This window comes from Bactrocera oleae, chromosome 6 (assembly GCF_042242935.1).
Source record: "Bactrocera oleae isolate idBacOlea1 chromosome 6, idBacOlea1, whole genome shotgun sequence".
NCBI classification, from domain to species: domain Eukaryota; kingdom Metazoa; phylum Arthropoda; class Insecta; order Diptera; family Tephritidae; genus Bactrocera; species Bactrocera oleae.
In genome coordinates, this window is record NC_091540.1 from 45,963,254 (window position 1) to 45,988,402 (window position 25,149).

The window sequence follows — 25,149 nt, forward strand, 5'->3', positions numbered from 1 at the left end:
ACGCCTTTTTCCCATGTAACACAATTTTAATTTCCATCTGATGCTCTAACTTTCTAGAATGTAAATCAAGCAACAATGATTGTATCGAGACAAAACTTTGCACTAATAATGATTTTAAAGTATACCCCCTTATAACCAAAAATTATACCAATCGAAGCAAAACTGTTCAAGCCCCTTTGTACCGAATATGTGTACCCCAGTACATATAGTTGATTTGGTACCCAAAAATCGGTCAATGTGTGAGATAAAATATAATATATATGTCAAAAATGTCTATATGTCAAAAATGGATTGAATTTAATCAATACTTCCCTTAGCCCCCAATACCTAATATAAAGTTTTTCGAGCTTCCGGGTGATATATGTGAAATATCTCACAGAAAATTAGAGAGCGTGTTTTAATCAGTGTATCCGGTGTGTATTCTTTGTGTCTAAATAATGTATCTTTGTGTCTAAAATGGATAAAATTAAGCGAAAACTTGACCTGGCTCCCATATAACTAATATAGGGATTTTCGAACATCCGACTGACTTGGTGATAGTATGTGAGGTACCTTAATGAAACCCTGGAAGCATTTTATTAGTCTGTGGTATGCTAGTAGTATGTGGAATTGGCAAAAATTCATAAAATCGGGTCAGTACTACCCCAACTCCCATATACTACTTATGCTAATTTTCGTTATTTTAACAAGTTATATGCTAAATATGTCGGTCAGTGAGTATTATTTATATACCTATATATCGCTTCAAAATATGTTCTCTGGTATATATAAACCTCATATCACTAATATAATGAATCCCGATCTTCCGGTTGACGTTTCCCACATCAACTCAATATATAATATTTATCCGGTTCTGTCGAATTAATATCACATAGATATACCTCATTTGTAGATGTTTTAATAGAATTTTAGCTGACGTGAACTAATATATAGCAATAAAACTAAGTCTAGGATTATGGCCTCAAGCATAAGTCAAGAAGATAACAAATTAGATTGTAATTTATTAATGATTTCTTCGAATAATGAATGTTGAATTCTTTCGCAATATTTTTGGAAATAAAATTTTGCCAGCACCTGAAGGAATTTTCCGGGCTTTGATTCTTGCAAGTTGCAAGAGTATAATTGTTCGGTTAAAACCGAACTTAGCAACTCCTTACTTGTTACAATATTATATCTTATGTTCGGCATCGTCCACACTCAGCCCTACCGCACTTAAGTTAAATGTTTCCAAACCCTTACAACCAATTGTCCAACTTTCCACAAAAGTGACAATACCCGGCACCGACTTAAGCCAAATGAATTTTCGCCTCAGCACACCCGCATTTAAGCATTTAAATCTACGCACTTCCAAAATCAAAGCAAATAAAAAATTGCGAAAACGAACTCACCAATATATATCTCCACGTCAGCATCACCATCACGGCCAACGCCATCTGCGGCGCCAGCACCAACGCCATCACCGTAATGAACGAGGCCGGTATCAGCAACGCGAACATCATTGAATTCATTAAGCGGACTATCGGCCAATGTCACATCGGTGCACGCCTCCAAATCGGGCTCAGCGTGCGCCTCATCCAGGCCATTCAGGTACGTTTCGAGTAGATAATTTTTACCCAATTCACGCTCGCGTACGCGATGCTTCTCCTCCTCAATTTTCGAAATTTGTCGCTCCTTTTCTCTGTGTGTGTAGGATGTGTGTTTTTAGCGAGCGTAAAAAGAGCAGAAAAGTGGAGGGGATGAGAAACAGTGAATGAGTAAACAAGGCAAAAGTAAACAAAATATGCAACAGCATACAGAAATGTGTTTAATAGCAAATACATATAGGAACTGCCGTTACTTACAAGAGTGTTCAGGAAAAGAGTAAATTTTTTTATTCTTTTTAACAAGTCTGGATGCATTGGACACCCTATACCCTTTTCTTGTGTTAGATCTCATAGTGACTTTCACGTCTCTAGTTTTAAATATTTGTGAGATCATCACCATTTGTCATCATTATTATTAAGGAGCTTTGAAACTCTACACATAATCTCAAGGTCGACCATTAGGAAAGTGACAATAACTATAAGTTAGAAATTTAGGCGAATTTCCTTTGATATTTGTGGATATTAACAAAAAAATCAGTGAAATAAAGCGGACAATCTAATGTCGAATATCGCTTTAGATTTTACTTCGACAGTAATTTGAACCCACAACCTCCGTAGGAATGTCATGCCACTTGACTATGTCGGGCGTTCTTTAAATTACCGCTGCTTAGATTAGATCAGATCTATGACAGCTTAGGATAATACATTTAAGAGTAAACATTATATTTCCATGGAGAAAATGCAGAAAAGTAGTTATGACAGAGATGCTCGAACAACCCCTCTACTTCTGTCCGGACTTTTCTAGAACTCGCCTTAGATATCTAAGAGCTTCGCAGTTCAAGAGACTAGATGAACTATAATAATTAGATATCAAGTCTCTTATAAACATTCCAAAAAAAACTTCAGCACGTATTAAACTAAACCTCCATATGGCATTACAAAGGGCCTGTAGATCTATGTATGTCATGTGTCGTGACGGCCAGCTAGTATAACCTAACGTAACCTATATCTTCAATGGACATAACGGATAACTATTGAAAAAAAAATAACACGCTAAATCTGTCGATTCCATTACATTTTCCCGCCTTTAAAATGTTCATCGTTTTTGGCCAGCACCTGCTAAATACTTTTCCTACGCACATTTTTGTAAGTGACTGTTTGACTAGGGTTACATGAGCTTACCTTAAAAGGGCCAACTGTCGATGAATGGTTTCGTCCTGCGCTAGAATAATTTTCAGTAGCCGCTCATTTGCACTTACGCCCCCTTCACCTCCATCGCCGCCTCCTCCTAAGCCATCCAGCGCATCCGCGGCCACATCATCCTCCTCGCCCATTCCACAGTCGATGACGGCGATATGCTTGCCACCACCTTTACTCTCCTGTGCGTTGTTCAGCGCGTTGCCGAGTCCGCTGAAAGCGGCCACAGCTCGTTGTGAGACGCGTGGATGCAACGTATTCGCCTGTGCCAACCAACTGACCGTAGCGGCTGATTTGTACTTGCGGCGACGTAACCGTGCACTACGCGAACTCCCCACCGGACTGCCCATGCCACTGTCCTTGTCTGTGGAGAGCAACGAGGAGACCTGTGTATTCAGATTGAGCGAAGGTGAGCTGGGGCGGTGCAGTGCATTAGGTAATGCTGTGAAAGTCCCATTATTGCTGTTCCCACTGCAGTTGTTGTGGCTATTGGCGGCAGTAAGGCGACGCAATAGCAATTCGCACTGGTGGATTAAATGGATGGTCGAAACAAGTCGTGTTCGTCATTGATGAGGTCGCAGTTAGAGTGTGGTCATATACGGTTGTTGCAGTTGAGGGGAGTATGCAACGGTGTTGGTGGATGTTGCCACAGTGCGTGCGTGCGTGCGTGCATACATGCATTTCATTCGTTGTTGTTGTTGTGGTTGTGGTGGTTGCGTTGCGTTATCGTTGTGTTGGTGTTGGTATTTTTCGTTGGAATTTTTTTCGTTGTCATGCAAGAAATAAAGAAAGTGGAACGGAAATATTGGCTTTGAGAAATTGCATGGTTTCTTGCGAAAGTGAAAAGTAAAAATTTTGCGTGACTCAACACTTAACACTAAAACGGAATTGCATGTCTTACAAATCGCAAATTGCGCTCACCGACAACGGGCAGCAGCAACAGCAACATCAGCAATAACAATAACCATAAGTAGGTGTATACACATGAAAGGAATGAACGCGGGCGCCCGTCAAGTGTTGTTGCTGCCGCAGGAAATTTTCAAACAAACTTTCTGCACAAAAGTTGAACATTTCGCAAAATGCCAACGAGAAAAGTGTGAAATGAAATGTGAATAGTGAGTTGTGAGCTGTGCGAGCGATTTAAAAAATTTTCGACATCCTGTCGGCAACAAAAAGGCAGCTCGCAACAATCAAGGATATGCTAACTACATATAAATATCGTTCGTCTTTTCTCCTCGCTACCCGCCCTTGCCTCAGCCGCTCCGGTAATTCTACATTTTTCTGTCTTCACGAATGGCAAGTAACCTCATCAGTTGTGGTACCTGCCGTAGGCCAACCAGTAGTTAGGCTATTAGCTGTTGTTGTTGTTTTTGTTATCGTAAGTCGTTGAGTAGGCATAGCGTGACTTGTTTGCTCGTCCGACAGCTACAACGCATTTGTTGCGAAAATCTTTCGCACCGCGCCAACAACTGTCCTTGCCACAGTCGTTTCATTTTGCGCGTAACTGTTACCAACTGTTTTTTGGAGTTGGAGCTCAACATCGACAACACTTTGCCAATTCACACCGATTTATTGGTGTGTGTATCACTGCAACACATCATTGTTCTCGAGTCAGCGTGCCTTAGTGAAGCGCAGGAAACGTGGGTGAAGGGTGTATGTTAAGCATGTGTATTTGAAAAGAAACAAGTAAGGAAGAGCTAAGTTCGGGTGTAACCGAACATTTCATACTCTTTCAACTTGCAAGGATCAAAGCCAAGGAATTACCTTCGGGTGTTGGCAAAACTTTATATTAAGAAATTTTGCGAATTTCTCAATTTTATTTAAAAAAAAACTCCCACATTGGCCGATATATGTGGTATATTTTATTTATTAGTTCAACAAATTTTCGACATAAGGGTGTATTATTGTCAAAGGAACATTTTTCCCGAATTTCAGTAATATACATATTTCATAGATTGACCGATATTATCGGTAAAAAGTCAGCTATAGGCTCTGGGTGTACATTTCCGGTATCTGGGTAGTTCCGAGAGTATGTTCCGAGAAATGTGATTTCACCTGAGTGAGTGCGGTGCCACGCCCATTCTCCAATTTTGACACCTGTTCTTTCAAAGCCATTTTATGTCATCTCGGATGTAAAATTTAAGCCTCTGCTGCATTTCGTTAGCTTGAATAAATTAAAAATTACGGTTTTGTATTTTAATTTTGGCTTACTATTGTATATTAGTCGTGGCAATTTGTACGTTTTCGACTAATATCGTTTTGTGGGCGTGGAACTGTCGATTACGCCCATCTACGAACTCTTCCTCACTTTTTTGCTAAGAAACGCTAGCACGGACGGAGGGACGGTCAGACAGACAGACAGTCACTCAAATTTCTAGTCGTCTCATCATCCTGATCATTATTTATATATATAACCCAATGTCTAACTGGATTTTTGTCAGTTGATAAAAACAACCATTAGGTAAACAAAACTATTATATTCTGTAGCAACATGTTGCAAGAGTATAAAAATAATTACGTTAAAAACTCCTGCTTTGTATTGTCACTGAGAAATCATATTTATATTGAAAGTTTACAATTTTCGAAATATTTTAAATGACTTACGTAAAACTTCAAAGATTGTAGTGTTGCCAAAGCTTCTGACGATTCACTTAAATAATGTAGCTTATTCACATGGACTAAGTTTATTTGGCCCAACTGAATAATCCCGTTTATCTGAGACACTAAAAAAGACTCTACCTATCGGCAGATGCGGAAAGTCTATTTGAAATATAACACGGAACTAGAACTAACGCAGTTAGTTAACGAAAAGAGAAACATAGTAGCACTTATAATAAACCTTCACTCCATCTTCAGTTTTAAGAAGGTATTTGCTTCAGAAGCAAATAAAACCAGACATAATTTTTTTCAGGACAAGCCTAAAGTCTGTTTAGGATTGCTGGTAGTCCTAATTTGACTTTTTCTCAAACTCACATTCGAGAGCTGGTTTAACAGTTGTTCATCTGAAAACTGCCATGCTTCCAAAAAAATTGATAGTAAATGAAGTTTTCCCCACTACTGATCTGGATCTGGATAATCGGCAGGCCATAGATTTTTATCGAGCTTGTAATTTCAACAGCATTCCCCAAACTATATACGGAAATGCTCTATTACAATGACAATGAAGTTACCTAAAACCAATTTTAAAGGGCCGGCAATCTTCGAACGCGTGATGTATACTTTCAGGTTTATTAGGAATTGCCAACTACCAACAATATATCCCATCAAAAGCCTTTAACTAGAGGCTTTCAAAAAAAGTTTCTCAACTCGCGGCAGTAATAATAATAAGCTTGCCATGATTATCTACAACATCTTACTACATGACAGCTCTTACCTCCTTCCTTGACGGGCCATCCTGCACCGGCATCACATCGAATACCTTCGCATTGCCATCCAAGTACTCTTCACAGTGGCGATGCTGCTTAACAATAACGTACTCAGTGGCGTTAGTCAGCCGGTTGCCACACAGAGGTGCGCCACCACTGGTCGCCGGCACAGTTAGCGCCATCGACACAGCAGCTGTCATGGGAAGGCAATCGCCAATAGTTAATTCACCGCTCGCAGCGAGCGATGGATAGCAATTTTCTTTGGTATGCGTTGATGTTTTTATTAACGCTGATTGATTGATGGCTGGATTTGGCGTGCTGTTGTTGCTGCCGGTGGTGCCTACGATGTTATTATTGTTGTTCTTGCCACTGTTGACATTAAACATATGCTGTTGTGGCTGATGCTGCTGCTGGTAGTGTTTTTCCTGCAATTGCTGTGCGTTTTGATAATTGAGCAACGCGCCAATCAAATCCGCACACGTCGTACTCGCATCTACACCCGCCACCCAGTGCTTCTCGCCGTCCACCCAAACAGCCACATTGTCCGACAACGTCTCCATCGAACCGAACGAGTCGCTCTCATCATCGTCCACATCAACGTCCACAGAGTCTAGCATAATGCCGCCCGTCGTCACACCTGTGCGCGTGTCAACGGGAAAATTAACATCACCAACAGCCGCGGCAGCTGCAGCAGCCGTGGCGGCGACACTATCTCTACGTTTATACGCATTGCCGTTGCTATCGACATTGGCCTCATCGTCATCAACAACGGCGATATCAACACATGCGGCAACTCGGGTCGGCCTGAACACTTCATTACATTGGTGCGCCCTTTCATGTATTATTCCACCATCGCCCGCATGCTGGGGCTCCGTCTGCGCGTGTGTGTAGCCAGCAAAACCAATATTTATCGCTCTGCCCATCGTTGTTTGCACTGTTGTTGTTGTTGCCGGTATTGTATTCACCAAAGCTGATGGATGCGAGTAAAGGGGCTGCCGCATTACATGGTGGTGGCTGGTGGTGTTGGTGCCGGTGATGTTGGCGTTGGTTCGCGTCAATTGATTTGTATCTTTGGCCGCCATGGTCGCTGTCATCGTTGCTGTCGCCACCGTTGCTCGGCGCTAGCTCCTGCTGGTCTAACTGTCTCAGTGCCTGTCGCCTGCCAATTTTTGCTGAAAATATAGCAGAAGAGGTGAAGAATAGGCAATGAATTACAAAAGCGATTCAGAAATGGATATAAACTCACATAAAATATAAATACAGGGTTACCCAAGTGCACGCCGAGTGGAAAAAAATATTTTTATTAGTGAGAAATAACCTCTGGGCTTCACGTAGTTCAACGGTCGTTAGACTAATACTAATAGATGTAAAATATCAATGGATCTGGGGCTAAGCGTCATCATAACTTCAGAAGGTCGGATAACGTAAGTGCAATTATGATGACATCGACCGACGCTCTGAGTTGTACCTAGCACAGTTCAATTCCTAGTTAATAAAATTTTCCCCATCAACGAACTTATTTTGCTTTTATTTAGGCATTTTAAGATGTGGGATCTTTCATCACTTCCTCAACATCAGATTGATTATGTAAACGTGCGCCTCTTGAAACTGAGGTTAGAGCGGGGTCCTATATCCATTGAAAAACCTGTAGAGCGTCTTTGTATGCATACTAAACCGAACAGAAATAGTTCTAATTCATTATAATGATGTGATTTAAAAAAAAAAAACTTCCAATGTGTTGTGTTTTAAATAAAGATTATAGTTCGTAAGTTCGTTTGAATAAGCAACCCGTGGAACCCTAAATATATGTTGCCAAGCTAAGTCTAGCGCCCTCAGAAACTAACCTTTTATAACGCGTATTTTTGGAAGTTTGGCCCTTTTAAATCGTGCAAAAGATGGCACCAATCCCGATTTTTATAAAAAATAGAGCCATGATTACTGATTTTTTCGTGCCTGAATTGGAGGATGTTGATGTGACCGACTTTTGGTTCCAACAAGCCGGCTACATGCCATACAGCTAACAACACAATCAATTTATGGAAGAAACTTTTTATGAGCGCATTATCTCGCGTCGTGAGCCTGTGGCGTGGCCTCTAATTGTATGCCTATTAACACCGCTGAATCATTTTTTGTGGGGTTATGTCAAATCGCTTGTCAACGCAGACAAGCACTAGACGATTTACGCCTTGGAAGAAAAATTCGGCGCGAGCCGGCGCGGAGGTCATTTGCCCGAAATCATTTTTAAAACATAATAACAAGCCCTTTTCTCTATAATAAAGCTAAATTCTAGATCATAACATTAAATTAAATGCATTTTATTCATTCCTAAAAACCATATGTCTAAAAAACATCCTTTACTAACTTAAAGGAAAACTCTCGAAAATGTGAGAAAATAGTTTCCACAGATTTTCTAATTCATGCCATCTAATATTCTGAAACTGTTAAAAGTGTACAAACCGATTAACCCTGTATATACTATCAAACACAACAAGGGCGTCATAAATCGCCTAGTGAATATACATAACAAAAAAAAAAAAACTCGAAAAAAATTAGAGGCGTTCACATGAATTGATTTATTTTGGCGTATTAACTAGAAATGTGAGCATGAACGGCCAAATGATGTGATGTCTGATTTGATTAGTGTATTGAAAGCTTGAACACCCGCTTACACGTTGCAACCACACGGACATATGCACACAGCGATACAACCATTTACCGGCAGACTCGCGACGGAGCTCGCCAACCAAATAACCAACAATAGAAAATCCGATTAATGGATGCTGAAGCTGGCGTTGTTGTTGTAATCACTGCTTGTTACAGGAAAACACACACACACACATACATTCAAATGTATTAAATTATATCGCCTTCAAATAGATTACTTACAAATTTTGATTGTAATATTGTGCTCGAATATGTTGTTGTTTTTGTTGGCGGGGGTATAAAATTGATTGGCTCTGTCGTTAGTAGTATCATTCTTAGTAAAATTCAAATTGGCTAGTGATTTCTTGTGTTGATGATGTGCTGAAATATCAGAGCATAATAAATCTAGAGCCTGTTCATTTCCATTGAGCGTGTCATAAAAGAGAGTGTAAAGAGACCATAACACTTAAGTGAGTTATATGGAGACACTTTCTCGGTAACAGTGATACTTTTGTGTTTTAATAATAATAAAGTCGACTTAAATTGATTAATATATACACTAAAACGCTTTTTTGCTAGAAACTGATTTATTTCTGTGAAAATTTACTTGAATGTGATAAATATCAATTTCATCTTCCGAATATTTTCTATATTCAATAAATAAAAGCTGCATAATTTTAATTATTTTTATTTGATCTGGCATATAACTGAAGGAGAAACTCAAAATATGCCGGTTTCCCTGATACTTAATCAAAGACGTTTTTCCTTAAACTTTAATTTCTAAATCCGCAAACAATATGTCATTCGAAGTACTCAATTCAAATTACATACATTTTTATGCCCCTAGGTATCATAAAACTCTGCTATCCATTTTTCATGAAAAAAAATATACACATCATTTTCCATATTTTGAACTAGTATGACCCTCGTAAATTACTGGCCGAAACTTAGTATTTTTTATTATTGTAAGGCCCGATAAATATTTCTTGAATAATATTGAAGAATTGTGTCGAGCTGACAGAGTTTGGCCGGATAAAATTGTGAGCCCGATCCAATTCCATAGAGAATGGAAGAACTTGTTGATCGGTACAGATTACAAATTGCGCTATTTGCGGATAGGTTTATAGTCATTTTAAATGAAAAACTAACCTTATGAAAAATAGCATAACATCGGCTAACTCGTTTGCTTTTGAAATTTCTCGTGATCTATTGCTACACAATTTAAACTTTTTAATTGACTAAAAATATTTTAAAATACTTTAGTCAAACCAAAAGTGATCGATTTACAGAGCCTTTTCCTCTCGTGCTTTATCTTTAGGTCCTCAGCAATTAAATAAGTGCCCATGTGACGGTCTGTTTCCACTATTTCCATGATTTTATCGCAATTTTCGGCGACAGGCCTCCCGACGCGTGGTGCTTTTTTTACATCAAAATTACCGGAACGGAACCTAGCAAACCACTTTTGTGCTATACGTTCGTTTACGATATCGGGCCTATAAACTAAATTAATTTTTTTAGCCGCTTTGGCTGCTTTTTCGCCTTGATCGAAGAAAAATTTTAAAATATAGCGAATTTTCTCTTTGCTGGTGTCCATCTTTGACGAGCGCTCACAACGTATTGAGTCAATCAATCGAAAAACTGTCAAATACAAACTTTTAGCTCAAATACAAACTTTTTCAGTGCCGTATAGTATGACATGATGCGACACGTAACACTAGTACTATGGACAATAACGCCATCTCTTAGATAAAAACCGTACGAATATTTATACCCTGAAGATGGTATATTAAGTTTTAAATTTGTAACACCCAGAAAAAAACGTCGAAAACCCTATAAAATATACCATATATATATAAAGAGTGTTGCAAAATTAACGCAAGAATTAAATTTCCCGGCATTTATGTTGTAAAAACCCTAAAAAACAACAGCTGATAATTTAGGCTTATTAAATTTTTTTTAGTTTCATTTAGTTTAGGTTTTTAATGGATTATTAAGCGTCAATGAAAGGATGCTGAATTTTCAAGCGAAATCATCCTAAGCGATCAAGCACATTTTCACCTGGATGGGTTTGTTAATCGCCAAAATTGCGCTATTGGAGTTCTAAGAACCCATATGTGATTGTCGAAAAACAAATGCATACACAACTTGTCACTGTTTGGTGTGGATTTTAGGCTAGAGGCGTAAATGGACCATATTATTTTTGAAAAAATTGGACGATAATAATGTGACCATCCCTCTGTATATACGTAAACTAGTTCCTCAGTTTTTGAGACATTGATCTGAAATTTTGCACACGTCCTTTCCTCCCCAAGATGTAGCATATAGCTGTCATCCAAACTGAACTAACGGAATAAGTTCTTGTAAGAAATCGTTTGTATTTGTGAAGGGTATTATACAAGTAGGTTTGATGCAACCAAAGTTAATATTTTTTTTTTTTTTAAGAATAGATCATCGACCCAAGCAACACAGAGCTAGTTTTTTTGCACCAATTGGTAATATACTCATAAACAACAGAAAATATATGTATATACGCAAACAAATAGTTATATTCGCAATTTTTTTTTTTTTTTAAATATAGTAATTAATTGCACAGTCCACAACAAAATTTATCGCCACCTATTAATTAGCCAAATTAGCTCAATTTTGAGGCGACTTGTGTTTTAGAGATTCAGATTCGGCAATAATTTTAAACACAAACTCCAACAATCTCTCAACAATTACCGCTACTTTTGTTTTAAGCACATTAACTAATGGGTGTAATTGGAAGAAATATGAGTTATATATATATGAATATTATATAACTATATAGTAAGCAAAAGTTGTAAAACTTTATTAAAATCTGATATATCGCGTTATAATTGAACAATTACTTATGAACATTAATCACCGTTAATTACAGTTAAATATGACTTTCCTGGGCGTTTACCATTATAGTTGTATTTAATTCAATAAAATACGAAAATTCAGAAGAAATGTCAAATAAGCGAACACTTTGCGTGTCTCGCTGGCATTATGCAGCTTAAGAGCATATTTCGAGAAATTCATCAAACGAAGCTAAATTTCATGAACTAAACAAATTGGTTTGCATGTGATATGCTTGGAATGTGCGCACACCAACACATGCACATAGCGAACGCATAACTTCTTACACCACAGGACATTCAATCATGTCCTTGCTCCATTGTAATGTGCGCACTTTACATACACGCATGCAATAGAGTGTAATATGTTCACATGTGTATGAGTGTGTATGTGTGTGTGTGAGCACTCACTGACAGCCTTATTATTATGAGGGAATAAACGCTGTTAATAAATTTCAAAATTCCCCTAAAAGGCACTCGACACTCAAAGAGCTATTCACTGGCCCACACACACACACAAATACAAACGTGAATACATGCATGTATGTATGAGTGTATCCATCAACACAACCGATGAAGTTTAATTTATTTTATTTAATTTCCCTGCACATACACATGTTCGCATATTTAAGTGCAGATGTTGTATTTGCACCTTAAACTTATCAATTGAACGACTCTTTAATGTCACGAGTGCTATTCACATTAATTTTTCCAATAAATTGTGTGCACTTGTGATAATTACATAATCCGAGCATTCTATAAATGATAGAAGAGCAAATTGATTTACTCTGTAAATTGTATATTCAAAAGTTTTCAAAATTAATTTAAATAAATCTCTCAAACAAAAGAGTTCAAGGTCATAATTTGAAGTTAAATTGTGAATTTTGAGGTTAGAGTTTTTCATGACTGTTTTTAGCTCAGTTTTTCATCATTTTTTTTATCAAATATTATAAAAGCTAAAAGTTTGATTATATTTAATGAATTTTTAAAAATTGTGGTTTCTAGCTCCTAGGAAATTCTAAAAAAATCTATAGACGAAAAGAATCTCAGATCCAGATTTATTTAAGAAGCGATAGAACCTTTGACTTATAGTGTCGTTGCAACTTGGCACGCTTGGTTTTAACTTTTCAAACGCCTTTTTTTCGAAACTGTTTTTTTCAAATCGATACCCACGTTTTCTCAGGTTCGACTTGACTGATTTACTTGAAATTTTAAGAGAGTCTTTTTTATAGACTCATCTATGTCTGGAACAAAATATATCACCACACTTCAATTCTTACTATTTTTAAAAAATTCGAAACAGTCAAAAAAAGTGGTAAAAATTGTTTTTTTTCAGGCAATCGCAATTTCATGAATATTTTTTTTAACTTTTCCGTAGGTCCAGACATCTGGACATGATTTTAGATTAATATTATTATTATTTTTTTGGTTTCAGATTACTAGAAGAGTTGAAATCGTATGTACTTCATGAGTTGCTAATTTTTAAAACTTTTAATTTATTTTATTTTTTGATTTTTTCCTGTATGTTAGTAGTACTGATAAAAAACCAATCAAAAAATGGATATAATAATAATATTAATTTAGTTTTATTACGAGTCTTCAAAAATTGCCTGAAATTCATGCCTCTATACTTAGCAGACCATTCGTTCCGGGACAGTCCGGATTCCGAGTTAACCGTCCCGTGCTTAGAAATTAAAAAATAAAAATATTTCTGAACAAAAGGGACCACAATTATAACAATTTAGATGGCCACCCTGTATGTTCTATTTCTATATTCTACATTCGGTTCATATGTATTGAATTCTGTGGTAGATTTTTGCGCGAACGTCGTTCGCTGTTCACTGAGAGCTCATTACTTTCATTCAACATTCAAAGTGAAACATACGATAATTTTGTGAATTTGAAGCATAATTATTTAATAAATAAATATTACTCTATGAAATGTCGAAACGAAAGTGTGTTTTCAGCAATTTTAAGAAAAAATATCCTTTTTTGAGAATCACTTATAACGATTCCAACGTTCGCTGCGACAAATGTAATGCAACTTTTTCGGTTGCTGCTGGTGGCGGCAATGATATTGAAAACCATTTGAAGATAAAAAAGCACAAAGTGGCAGCAAATGCTTCTCTTTAAACTTCAATCATATCAGATTGTTTCAACGGAGAGAAACCAGATTTGAATCTTTTGACGATGAAAGGCGTGTGGGCGTACCACATAATTGATGAGAATCACAGTTTCAAATTTATTATTCAAAAAATAATTTAAAAAACAGCAGTTATCGTCCTATTCAAATTTTTTAAAATTTTTTGCAATATTGCAGATTTAAGGACTGCGCAACCAAAATATTTCATAATATTCTTATGAAAAAGGTGAAACGTCTGATATGATTTTTTCATTGATTAAAAGAGTCTTGAAAAATTTTGATTTGACTGATAAATTGATCGCTTACTATGGTGACAATGCGCCAATTAATTTCGGTCGCGTTGATCGGAAAAGCGAAGGAAATGTTTTTGCAAAATTAAAGAAATTTAAATCGAACATAGTTGGTGTAGGTGGTGCTGCGCATATCGTGCATAATACGATTCGCAACGCATGTAATGCACTTGATGTTGAAATAGAGAGCATTGTTGTTCAGATCTCCACACATTTTTACATCCACACCATTCGCACATAAGCGTCTCGCTTGTCTCGCTTCAATCTGCGAGATTTTTGAAGACGAATACGATCAACTGCAAACTCGGTTCATTGGATTGAGAGAAGCTTTGCGGAAAATCATTCGAATGTTCCAATCTTTTTTCAGTAATCCACTATCGAAGCTTTGATTAATTTTTGTTCATGAACAGGTGAAAATATATTTTTATTAAATGAAATTTTTTCAAAATCGAGAAATTATTTAATTATTATCTCATTTATTTTAGGCCATGATTTTCGAAGAAACAATAAAGAAAAGTGAAGGCGATGATATTTCAGCACTTGCAATTTACCAACACGTGCAACATTTAATGAACTAATTGCAAACATTCAACCAACACAATTACTTTCCGTTGCAAGTAAAAGCGGACATGGAGAACCTGAAGAAAGAAAACTATGACTTGAGAAATTTGAAGTAGAGGCGAACAATTTCGAAGTATATATTTCATTTTACACCTCAATTTTCGTTTTCTCATGTTCAATTGTCTTCAATATGTCAATCAGGTGATTGCTACGAATATCTTGAGGCATGGACACAACAGTTTGCTCATGTAAAACTATTTAACTACGCTACGCACTGATAAACTCGAGTGGTAAAAAATTGAGAAAACGTTTATTTTCCTCACAGAAAATAATATTTTAAATCATCAGACACTACTTCAAATAAGTTGTTCGAACAATACACTTATATTTCTCAGTATATACAAGGTGACAAGCGAATTGATGAATGAAGCAAAGAGCAGACATCCGTTGACAAACGTTGGGTTCAATGTTTTACTTTTCTGTTGAAGCAAAACAATCCATTCGTTGAAATTTCAGAGGTCGTTGAATATGCTCTAACACTACCAGGAACGCCGGCACTAGGGGAACGCATATTTTCCACCATTAACAGATTGTTGACATACGAAAAAACCCACCTTCAAGTCAACACCCTGAAATCGATGTTATTTGCGAAGAATAATTTAAAATTTTCTCGTTTGGAATTTTTATAGCAATATGAATAGTTTAGGTCCACCATTTTTAGTTGCATGTTAGTTAGATGATGGAGGTTTTTCTTTTGAAATAAGTTCTTTCTAAAATTTTCATAAATTTATAAAGAAAATATTTTTAAATCATTCTACTATTTTATGGATTGGTTTCATTATCGTAAAATTTTCAGGGTCTACATAAGTCTTTGTGGGAATCTTTATTATGCCAGAAAGGCATTACAAGGTTATGGAATCGACTATTGAACTACTAGTTTGTAATTTAATTACTAAAGCCCAACAACAACAAGGTTGAGTTTCGAGCATGGGCGCACCATGTCATAGTTACGTGCCTAAAACTCGTGCAGAATCACTTACAGATCAGGAGGAATATTCTTTAACGTGGAATAATTTATGTTAATCAATGTGTGTACTACATGTACGTATATATCATGATTATATGTATGCTTTATGTATTTACGTATTGCATATATCATATGTATGTGCATAAATATATACGCATCTGCACATACATACATCTGATTTGACCTTTTCAGTATATTTACATGCGCTTGCCTTTTCGCTGTAAGCTTTTTAATCAACGCTTCAACAGAAATTGTAATTACAATTGCTCACACACATATGTATGTATATTACAACAACAACCAACTCTATAATAACGCTGAAACCTTACGTTTGCGTAATGTGGCCACTTAAATATGCAGCAACGTATAGTATTCATAAGGATATGTAATTTATGTATAAGTGTGTGTATGTGAAACATACATATTCTATATTTAAATTAAATTTCTTGCTCACAATCATTACGATCGACAGCTGCTAAAGTGTCCGGTGCAGCAACACAGCTTAACAACAACAAAAGAAACAGCAAACCGCTGTCAGCATTTAAGCACTTAAAATATTCCCCTTTTGCCAAACAGTTAAAACTCCATTAAATTTGAAAACGAATGCAATTTAAGCGAACTCAATTCTTATCTCTGCTCCGTTTCCCATTCGGCTGTGTGTGCGTGTCGCTCGGTATTTTTGTTCGCTTTCAGCGCATTTTCGTGTTTTTACAGCTTTTTATTTTTACTGCCATCGCAGCTCTACCGGTGACGATAAGCGAACACAGCGATCACTGATATGGAAAGATTGGGGGCACAAAATTGTTCGAACAGTAAATAACCCTTCGTATTTATCAGTCAGTCGTTCGGTCTCACAACTAGTCGGTCAAGATGGTCTGTCATTTACTTAGTTAGTCAATTGGAACATACCACAAATCAACCTGTACGAACTGTATAAAAATACAAACGCACACATATACAAGATATCACATATCCATACAGTCATACACATGGCATTATAAGCCTTTCTGACCAAATCGTTAAAATTGTAACGGTATGCCTTTAAACTTTAACCGTTTGAGATTTCTCCCCCGCAAATTGTAACACTCAACAAACTCTGCAAACAGCACACGGGAAATGGTATTGGCGGTAGTTAATGGTCTTTGGCTGGTTGGTCAAGGAAGAATCGTAACCATTTGTCGATGATGAATTTCCTCTTAAATATGCTGAACTCTGAAAAGGAAGGTGACGTTTTTCTTGTTTTATTGATGAAACCTCAAGGCTGGTGAGAACGGATGATAGATTTGGTAAATAATATTTTATTTATTCCGAATGATGTGAACAGTTTTCTAAGCTTTGATAGTTTAGATTACCTTAGATGACGAAGAACCAGAAAAAACTTTAACTTCGACTGCACCGAAGCTATAATACCCTTCACAGATGCATTTCTTATAGAATAAAAATTATAAAAATAATTTTATCTCGATTTTGACTGATTAGTTTGTAAGGCAACTATATGCTATAGTGGTCCGTATACCCAGATAAAGTCTTAAGGGATAGGAGCACCGAATCTTCAGTAATTCTATTATAAGAGAATTCAGAAGTAGTAATCTGTCAAAGTAATTTAAAATCCATTCTCAGAAAACGATTAGCAACAAAAGAAGTTCTACTTCTACTACTACTGACTGAAACACATTGTACATATCGAACATTCCTTCTAGAACTCAAGGTATCCAAATTCAATTTGAATCACTTTACTTAATATATCATATTTTAAAAATCCTGACCTCTCGAAAAACCGGGAGAGATAAAAAATATAAAAATCATTCCAAATATCGTGATGTGTCTTTTATGGCACTAAACAATTGTTCTCATGATATTCTACATTCAAATGACAGGAAGTGGTGTCAGCTACTAACACTTAGAAATCAAATAAGAAAACTTCACTTGAGTAAATTTTCCACCACTGCATTGGATTCCGAAGCGTTTTGTTGCAGCTATAAACTTAAAGTATTCGGCATTAAAGTGAAAGGCGATACGCATTTGACGCATTTAACGGTACGGTGCCATGCCAATGAAATTAAGATCAACATGCGGAATCGAAAATCAAAAGTTTAAACGCCACCAACGCCACAAAACTGTCAACAATGCTTGGTGGCTAAACAAAGGCGCTTGTGTATTTATAGCAACGGCTCATGTCATTGAAGAACAATTGCTGAAAACCTGCATGTGTGCGTGGATATGTGTGTATGTGGGTTGAGAAACGTAACACCATAGCAATGACATTAACAAATGCAATAGCAGCAACAACAACAACAACAAAAATGATAACATCAACGTCAACAAAGTCGAAAACCGATAGCGCGGGAAAGCGGGTGAGTGAGAAAGCCATCGTGGAAGTCAATGACGGTGGCGATGAAATTGCTTCGGTGCTTCCGCACACACTTAGCGCGAGCTAAACGAGTATTTATTCGTAAATACTCGCTTATACGGTGCGATTGCATGGGTGTGTGTATGTGTGTGTGTGACTATTTTCGACTGCGTTTGGGATTGATGTCGGTCATGAAGAGATATGATATGGTTTCAGTCTTTTTATAGCAGCTTTTATTTCCACTACATGTATGGGTGTGTGTGTGTGTGTGTTGGAATCACTCATCACTATTTTCTTATGGCGCGCTGACATTGTTTCTCTTAGCAATTTTTAACAACCTTTTCGGTCTTCACTTCGACTTGATTTCCTTTTGTTTGCGTATTACTTGCTTGAATTTCATTCTTCTTCTTATTTTTTATTTAACTATTGTGTGGCACAACCATGAAAAAGGGTAAATGCCCGGAAGTATGAAGCACTGCCTGACAATGATGAGCGGAAGTGAGTATACAAGTACATATATTAAGAAAAGTCAAAGAGCAGCGAGGAGTTGGAATAATGTGAATAGCGAATGAAGAATAGTTTAATGCTTAGATTTAGCACTACACTTTGCTACACTTTAACTTCATCACAGTGGTGTCTTCTTTGAACGCTTTGAACATTTTTGTGCGTCCTATTTACTAAAAATCATAAAATTTTAGAGGTTGCTGTTTCATCAAAGGAAGTTACTCATTTCTCTCACTGATATATTGAAGACCTTATTAAGAGGAGAGATGCCATCAGATAGACATAGGATTTTTCAGAACTTATTAACAATTATCTCATTAAAGTTAAAGTTAAATTTAAAGCCAATCTGTTCTACGTAAAAATTATATTTTTAAAGACGCTATTTGTGACGTCTAAGGAAAGCGTGCGCATCGATAGTTCCAGTATGAGACACTCCGAAATTTTTGGGGATCAATTGAGCCATAAACATTATCATCAATTGAGCCATAAACATTATAGAACCTCAAGTTTGGATACTTGTAGCGTATGAGTAGACAGTCGTTAAGGAAGCGGTTGGTCTGATATTTCATAACGTCGCCGCGGTCACTTCGAGAACAGGAAAATTATATAATGCTATCTCATAGCTTACTTCCTTACATTTCATTAATACCAAACTGTAAGCAGATGAAATTCACCTCGTGCTTCCGCTTGTAATTTGCACACTTTTTAAACCAAAGTAAAATACTGTGCATTGATTCGATCGCCTTGCTATTTGTCCAAAGGCTTGTACCACGTCTGTCCTTCTGAGCGTTTGTTCATTCGCTTATTTGTTTGTTTATTCGTTTGTTTGGTCGGTTGGCTGCACAGTTGTGTTGACCATCAAGTCAGCCATCCATCCGATGCAATAGCAGCATATACCATCCACATACATGCATACATATTATATATCCATACATATCGATACAATCGAGTGGGAAAAAATTTAGTGCAAAATGCTAAGCAACGATTTATTCTTTTTCTGCTAGTTCCACTGTTGCTGCCACTGCTGCTGCTTCAAGGAAATGTGAGAATGTCATGTGGACAAAACTGTATCTAAGTATCTGCGTCAGCGACCAAACAAGCACTTCACCGCACATCAATACACGGATACACTTATGCAAACGTCTATATCCCGATAAGGCCATCTGCACAGTCCAGTTGCGTTTTAGCTCGTCGACGCTTGCTGCTGTGAGTTGTAAGTACGCATTCGCTAAATGTTGCTACAACAAACACACGCCAATACCAAAGCGCTCGAAACCATTTGCGCGCCTGCTAGAAGATTTGGTCAAGCATGTCCATATGTTTGCATAGGGTGATCCACTTCGAGATTCCCTACTTTAAGATAAAAACATAGAAAATTCAAATTTCACGTGGAATGATTATTATCTTTCGAAAGAACATTCTTTGGCATTTATTTTTTGAAGATTATCTCTTTCAAATGTTGGCCGCGACTACGTCGACTCGTTCGAGCATTTCGACTGGTAACTGGACAATGACACGTGTGAAGTTTTGCTCCAAGGCCTAAATCGAAGCAGTAGTATCCGTATAGACTTTAGATTACACATATCCCCACAGGAAAAAATCTAACGATGTGATAACACACGATCTTGGTGACCAACCGAACGGCCCAAAACGTGATATTATCTGCTGACCGAAGTGTTCTCTCAATAAATCCAATTATTGGTGCGATCATTCCACAAACTCCATCAAATTATTTTTTTTTTCTGGATGAAATGACAGCTCTTGAATCTCTTCAGGTTGTTTTTCGTCCCAAATGCGGCAATTTTGCTTTTTTTCATTTTAATTGAGCCAGAAATAGGTCTCATCGTTGAACAAAATTTGGATCTTCTTGGAACTTTTCACAAGCGGATAAAGTGGAAGCGATGTCGCTTGGGAAGGTTAAGCGGCTACAGTTCTTGCGCAAGCTGTATTTTGTACTCTCGACGTAAAATGCGCCAAATTGTTCTATAGGTCAGTCCGAGTTGCTGGGAACGTCGCCGAATCGACTCTCCGCGGTCTTCGTGTACACTCTCAGCTACGGCCGCTATATTTTCTTCACTGCGTGCTGGACGTGGTCTATTCGGTCGAATATTATCCAATAATGAATGCTGGGTATCAAGATGGTTGATAGTGTGGCGAATAGTACGCTCAGTATGCCGATTGTCTTGACCATAAGTTGAGCGAAGTAAATACTACAATACTAAATAAAACAAGTAAGGAAGGGCTAAGTTCGAATGTAACCGAACATTTTATACTCTCGCAAAGTCAAATGGTATACTCGTTTGAGATTTCTTTGTGGATTGACTGATATTTTCGGTAGAAGGTCAACTATAGGCACTGGGGTCCACATATTTAGTACTTAGGGGCTTGAACAGTTTTGGTTCGATTTAGACAATTTTTGGTCACAAGGTGGCATACTTCAAACGTATTATTCACGCAAAGTTTTACCCCGATATAATCATTGTTGCTTGATATGCATAGTGGAAAGTGAAAGAATCAGATGGAATTGAAAATGGTGTTTCATGGGAAGTAGGCGTGGTTGTAGTCTGATTTCGCCCATTTTCGCACTATGACATAGAAACATGAAAAGAACGTTACGCACCGAATTTGGTTGAAATCGGTTAAGCAGATCTCAAGATATGGGTTTTCACCTAAAAGTGGGCTGTGCCACGCCCACTGTCTAATTTTGAACGCGGTTCCTATAAAGTCATCTTATACCATGTTAGAGATAAAAATTTAATGTCTCTGGCGTGTTTAGTGCTTGATTTATCGCGCTTTTAGTAGTTTTTAACAGTACCGTTATATGGGGAGTGGGCGGAGTTGCCACCCGATTTCAACTATTTTCACACCGTCAATAGAAGTGCTAAAAACATTTGCTTCCAGTGAATTTTGTTATTATAGCATTAGCGGTTTAGGAGATATGCACATTAAACCTATTAGAGGCGGGACCACGCCCACTTTTTAAAAAAAAGTTTTAACTGCAGATGCCCCTCCCTAATGTGATCCTGTGTACCAAATAACAGTCTTGTATCTTATTGCGGAGCTTAGTTATGGCAAGTTATTTGTTTTTGATTAATGGCGTTTTGTGGGCGTGGCAGTGGTCCGATTACGCCCATCTGCAATACCAACCGTCTCACGGTACCAAGAAACATGTCTACCAAGTTTCATAAAGATATCTCAATTTTTACTCAAGTTAGAGCTTGCACGGACGGACGGACGGACAGACGGACGGACGGACAGACAGTCACCCGGATTTCAACTCGTCTCTTCATCCTGATCATTTATATATATATAACCCTATATCTAACTCGATTAGTTTTAGGTGATACAAACAACCGTTAGGTGAACAAAACTATTATACTCTGTAGCAACAGGTTGCGAGAGTATAAAAATCATGACAGCTTAACTCGACTCTACATGTATCACCCGTTATATGTGCATGCACTACATTTCTTTAAAGCCAAAGCAAAGCTGATTGGAGAAGAGCAAGAAGCGTTCACCGAAGTCGATAGCTTAGAAATGTATGAGCACAATGTTGTTGATAGAAATAATTTTAAGAAGAGGAAGAAAACACACGAAAACTGCTTGTCATGTTTGTAGTGTGAAACGAAAAGAAGAAATGGAGCGAGTGACCGGTGGAAATAAAAAGTATACAGAGAGTGGGGCGCGAAGTGTGGATGCACATATGATTTCTACTATGTGGACCTAGTTAGACATAGGCGGATCTAAACACTGATCAAGGAGGAGAGTTACCAAAAAACCTTTGAGTATCCAACATTACAGCTATAAGATAGCGCTGGTCCGAACATACCAATGACCCTCCAGGGGGTTTGAGATACATTCTACTTAAAAAACCTGTGTAAATCAAGAACCCAACGATTCAGAGTCGGTTCGTTACTTTAAAGCGATCAAAAATTAGCATATATATATTATATATCATGTATTTTTAGATCAGAGACCACTGTGACCACCATAGAAATATGGTATATAAATTTTCGGCGAAATAACTTCTTAACTTGACCTTAAAAATTGTACAATCTAAAGAAGAATTACAGCCCCAAACCATTTTTTATCTAAACTCCCAACTCCGCCCTTGTCTGCAACCTAAATTTTTACACATCTACGTATGCATGTACTCAGCTGCCGATGCACGTAACGGCGCTGTGCGTACAAACGGAGTGTAACGTTGCATTGTCGTCGATGCATTTATGAATGAACAGGAAGTTGCCATCCAACAATGGCTATAACAACCCGAGTGCCAACATTGACAAAAAGGTAACGGCCACAAAGGCATACTAGAAGTGTTTGCAAGAGGAAGCAGCGAAGGCAGCTCTTTGTATATTGGAATATACATAAAATACACCCTCACAAGTGCGCAAACACTGTATTGTCAAAAAAACTGTGAACAATAGTGAACGAAATCGAAAGGCGGAAATGTTTTTGATATAAGATATTGCTTTTCGCTAAAACTATACTATGTAAAAATATATTTGTCCACTGTTTTTTTTTTTGTTTTTTTTTTTATAAATTTTTTGGTAAAAGAATATTTAGTATTATTGACATTATCATTTCAACATACTTTCGAAGCACACCGTATAAAAAAAGTTGCAAAAACACGAAACTTTACTGTTAAATTTGGCCTTTTGTGTACTTCAAACTTATTGGTGAATCATATTTTTCCTTGCAAATATTTTTGCGACCTAGATCGGCAAAGTCAGTAAGTTCAATTGCTCATTCACTAGGAATCGAGATGACAGTATTTTAGATGTTGCAAGAATGAGGTTTAAAGAAAGATTTTAGACATATTGAAACTGCGTACATGACACTTTTTATATAATAATTAATAATATTTGAGCTTGTAGAAACTATGCTAAAATTGAAATTCGCAATTCATTTTGTATCTGAGATTACTAGAATGAATTATCGATCAGTCGTCAGTTTGATCTTTGCTTGAAATCAAATATGAGAGCTTGAACTAGCATAGCGAGTTATGAAACTACTGCACACACTAGTCCCACAATTTTTGAAAACTTTCCATAAGTCCTTTCCTCCATAAGAAGCTGCTCATTTGTCGGAATCGCCGATAGCGGACCACTATAGCATATAGCTGCCATTCAAACTGAACAATTGGAATTAAGTGCTTTTATGGAAAACTTTTTTATTTCACGAGATATCTTCATCAAATTTGGCATGGGTTGTTATCGAAGGCAACAATGCAATCTTCGAACAAATGGTTCAGACCGAACGACTATAACATATATGTAGCTGCAATAGAAACTGAGCGCTCAGAATAAAGATCACGTAAGGAAAACTCATGTTTGCCATACAAATCGACCGATCAAAATCAAATTCTTGTACGGAATTTTATTTTTAATTTTTGAGTGTTGTTGTTTTTTTTTTTTATTTTGCAAATGGTAGTATTCACGGTGAATCCGAATTTAATCGGACATTTTGGCAATGCAGAATTTATTATGTTATGTTAGGTAAGGTTCTATGGCTGATATTCGAGATGGGGATCACATTTGAACTATTAAACACAAGTCCTATGTGAAGTTAGAAAACACCTATAATGGGCAATCATTTTGTGTAACAATACTGCAGTACAGGAAGAACTCAAGAAAAAACTTATGAAAAAACATTGGAAAGTGCTTCAAGGGTTGGAAAAGCCATGGGAACACTTTTACTACATACTTATATCTAAGAAGATTGCATTTATACGAAAATGTTATTTGGTAATTACGGTAAATGAGTATGTGCTTTAAGCAGAAACTATTGGTCTCACTACCGTTATGTTGGATAATTGAAATAAATTTTTATCTTAAAAAAAAACGATTTTTAGCGCTTAATTCCATATGCATATGTGTGTCCATAACGGCTTTAAGCGAGAATACAACAACAACAACGACGTTAGTTGGCAATGCAGTCCAGCTTTTGTGCCATTTTCATTGAACTGCTGGGTCTACCGGCCATTAACTCGCCGAACAAAGTCGAAAGTACAACTGCTCATATGCGCAGAATATAAAACGCGAATGTACAAAAATAAAATAAAAATGCTTTTACAAAAAATATGCACGAATGTATGAGCAAAGGTCGCTGGGCGGCGTAAAAGGGGTTATAAAATACTTTTTATTATTGCAACTCATTCATAAACTCGACTTAAATGGCGAAATATGGCAGATACAATAACAATAAAAAGAATATCGTCGCGGAGCGAAAGCAACGACAGCGCAGCACGCACATACATATGTACATACAAATAAATACATACACACAACATTTGCTGCGGCTGCGGTTGCTGCTACGCGCTTTTTTTATATTTGAGCTGCCAACGCTTTTAAGCTCTGTTGCTGTTGTTGTTGCCGTTGACTGCTGATGGCCATAATAATGAAATGAAATGGTTATAAATATGTATATATACACATGTGTGTGTGTGTGTGTTACGATCGCTATTGCTGCAATACCATAAGCAGCTAGTCGAGCGTTCGAGCGTAAGTGTGGATCAGAAGTGCTAACAACTAGAATGAAGCCGCGAACGCCGATTGCAACAGCCACGAAATAATTTTAAACAATTGCGCAACCAGAATGACTGCAAAGAATCAGCAGAAAA

At 37.2% G+C, this 25,149-nt stretch overlaps 1 protein-coding gene across 1 annotated transcript in view; it reads right to left on the bottom strand.

The window, feature by feature from the left end:
- Nucleotides 1–25,149, bottom strand: part of LOC106620999 (uncharacterized) — a 65,369-nt gene that overhangs the window by 12,896 nt on the left and 27,324 nt on the right. The window contains exons 3-5 of the mRNA XM_070111310.1: nt 6,154–7,317; nt 2,766–3,304; nt 1,389–1,678 (exon numbers count right to left, since the gene is read on the bottom strand). Coding sequence (XP_069967411.1) covers nt 1,389–1,678; nt 2,766–3,304; nt 6,154–7,239 — 1,915 coding nt within the window. The 5' untranslated portion in view covers nt 7,240–7,317. The remainder of the gene's footprint in view (nt 1–1,388; nt 1,679–2,765; nt 3,305–6,153; nt 7,318–25,149) is intronic.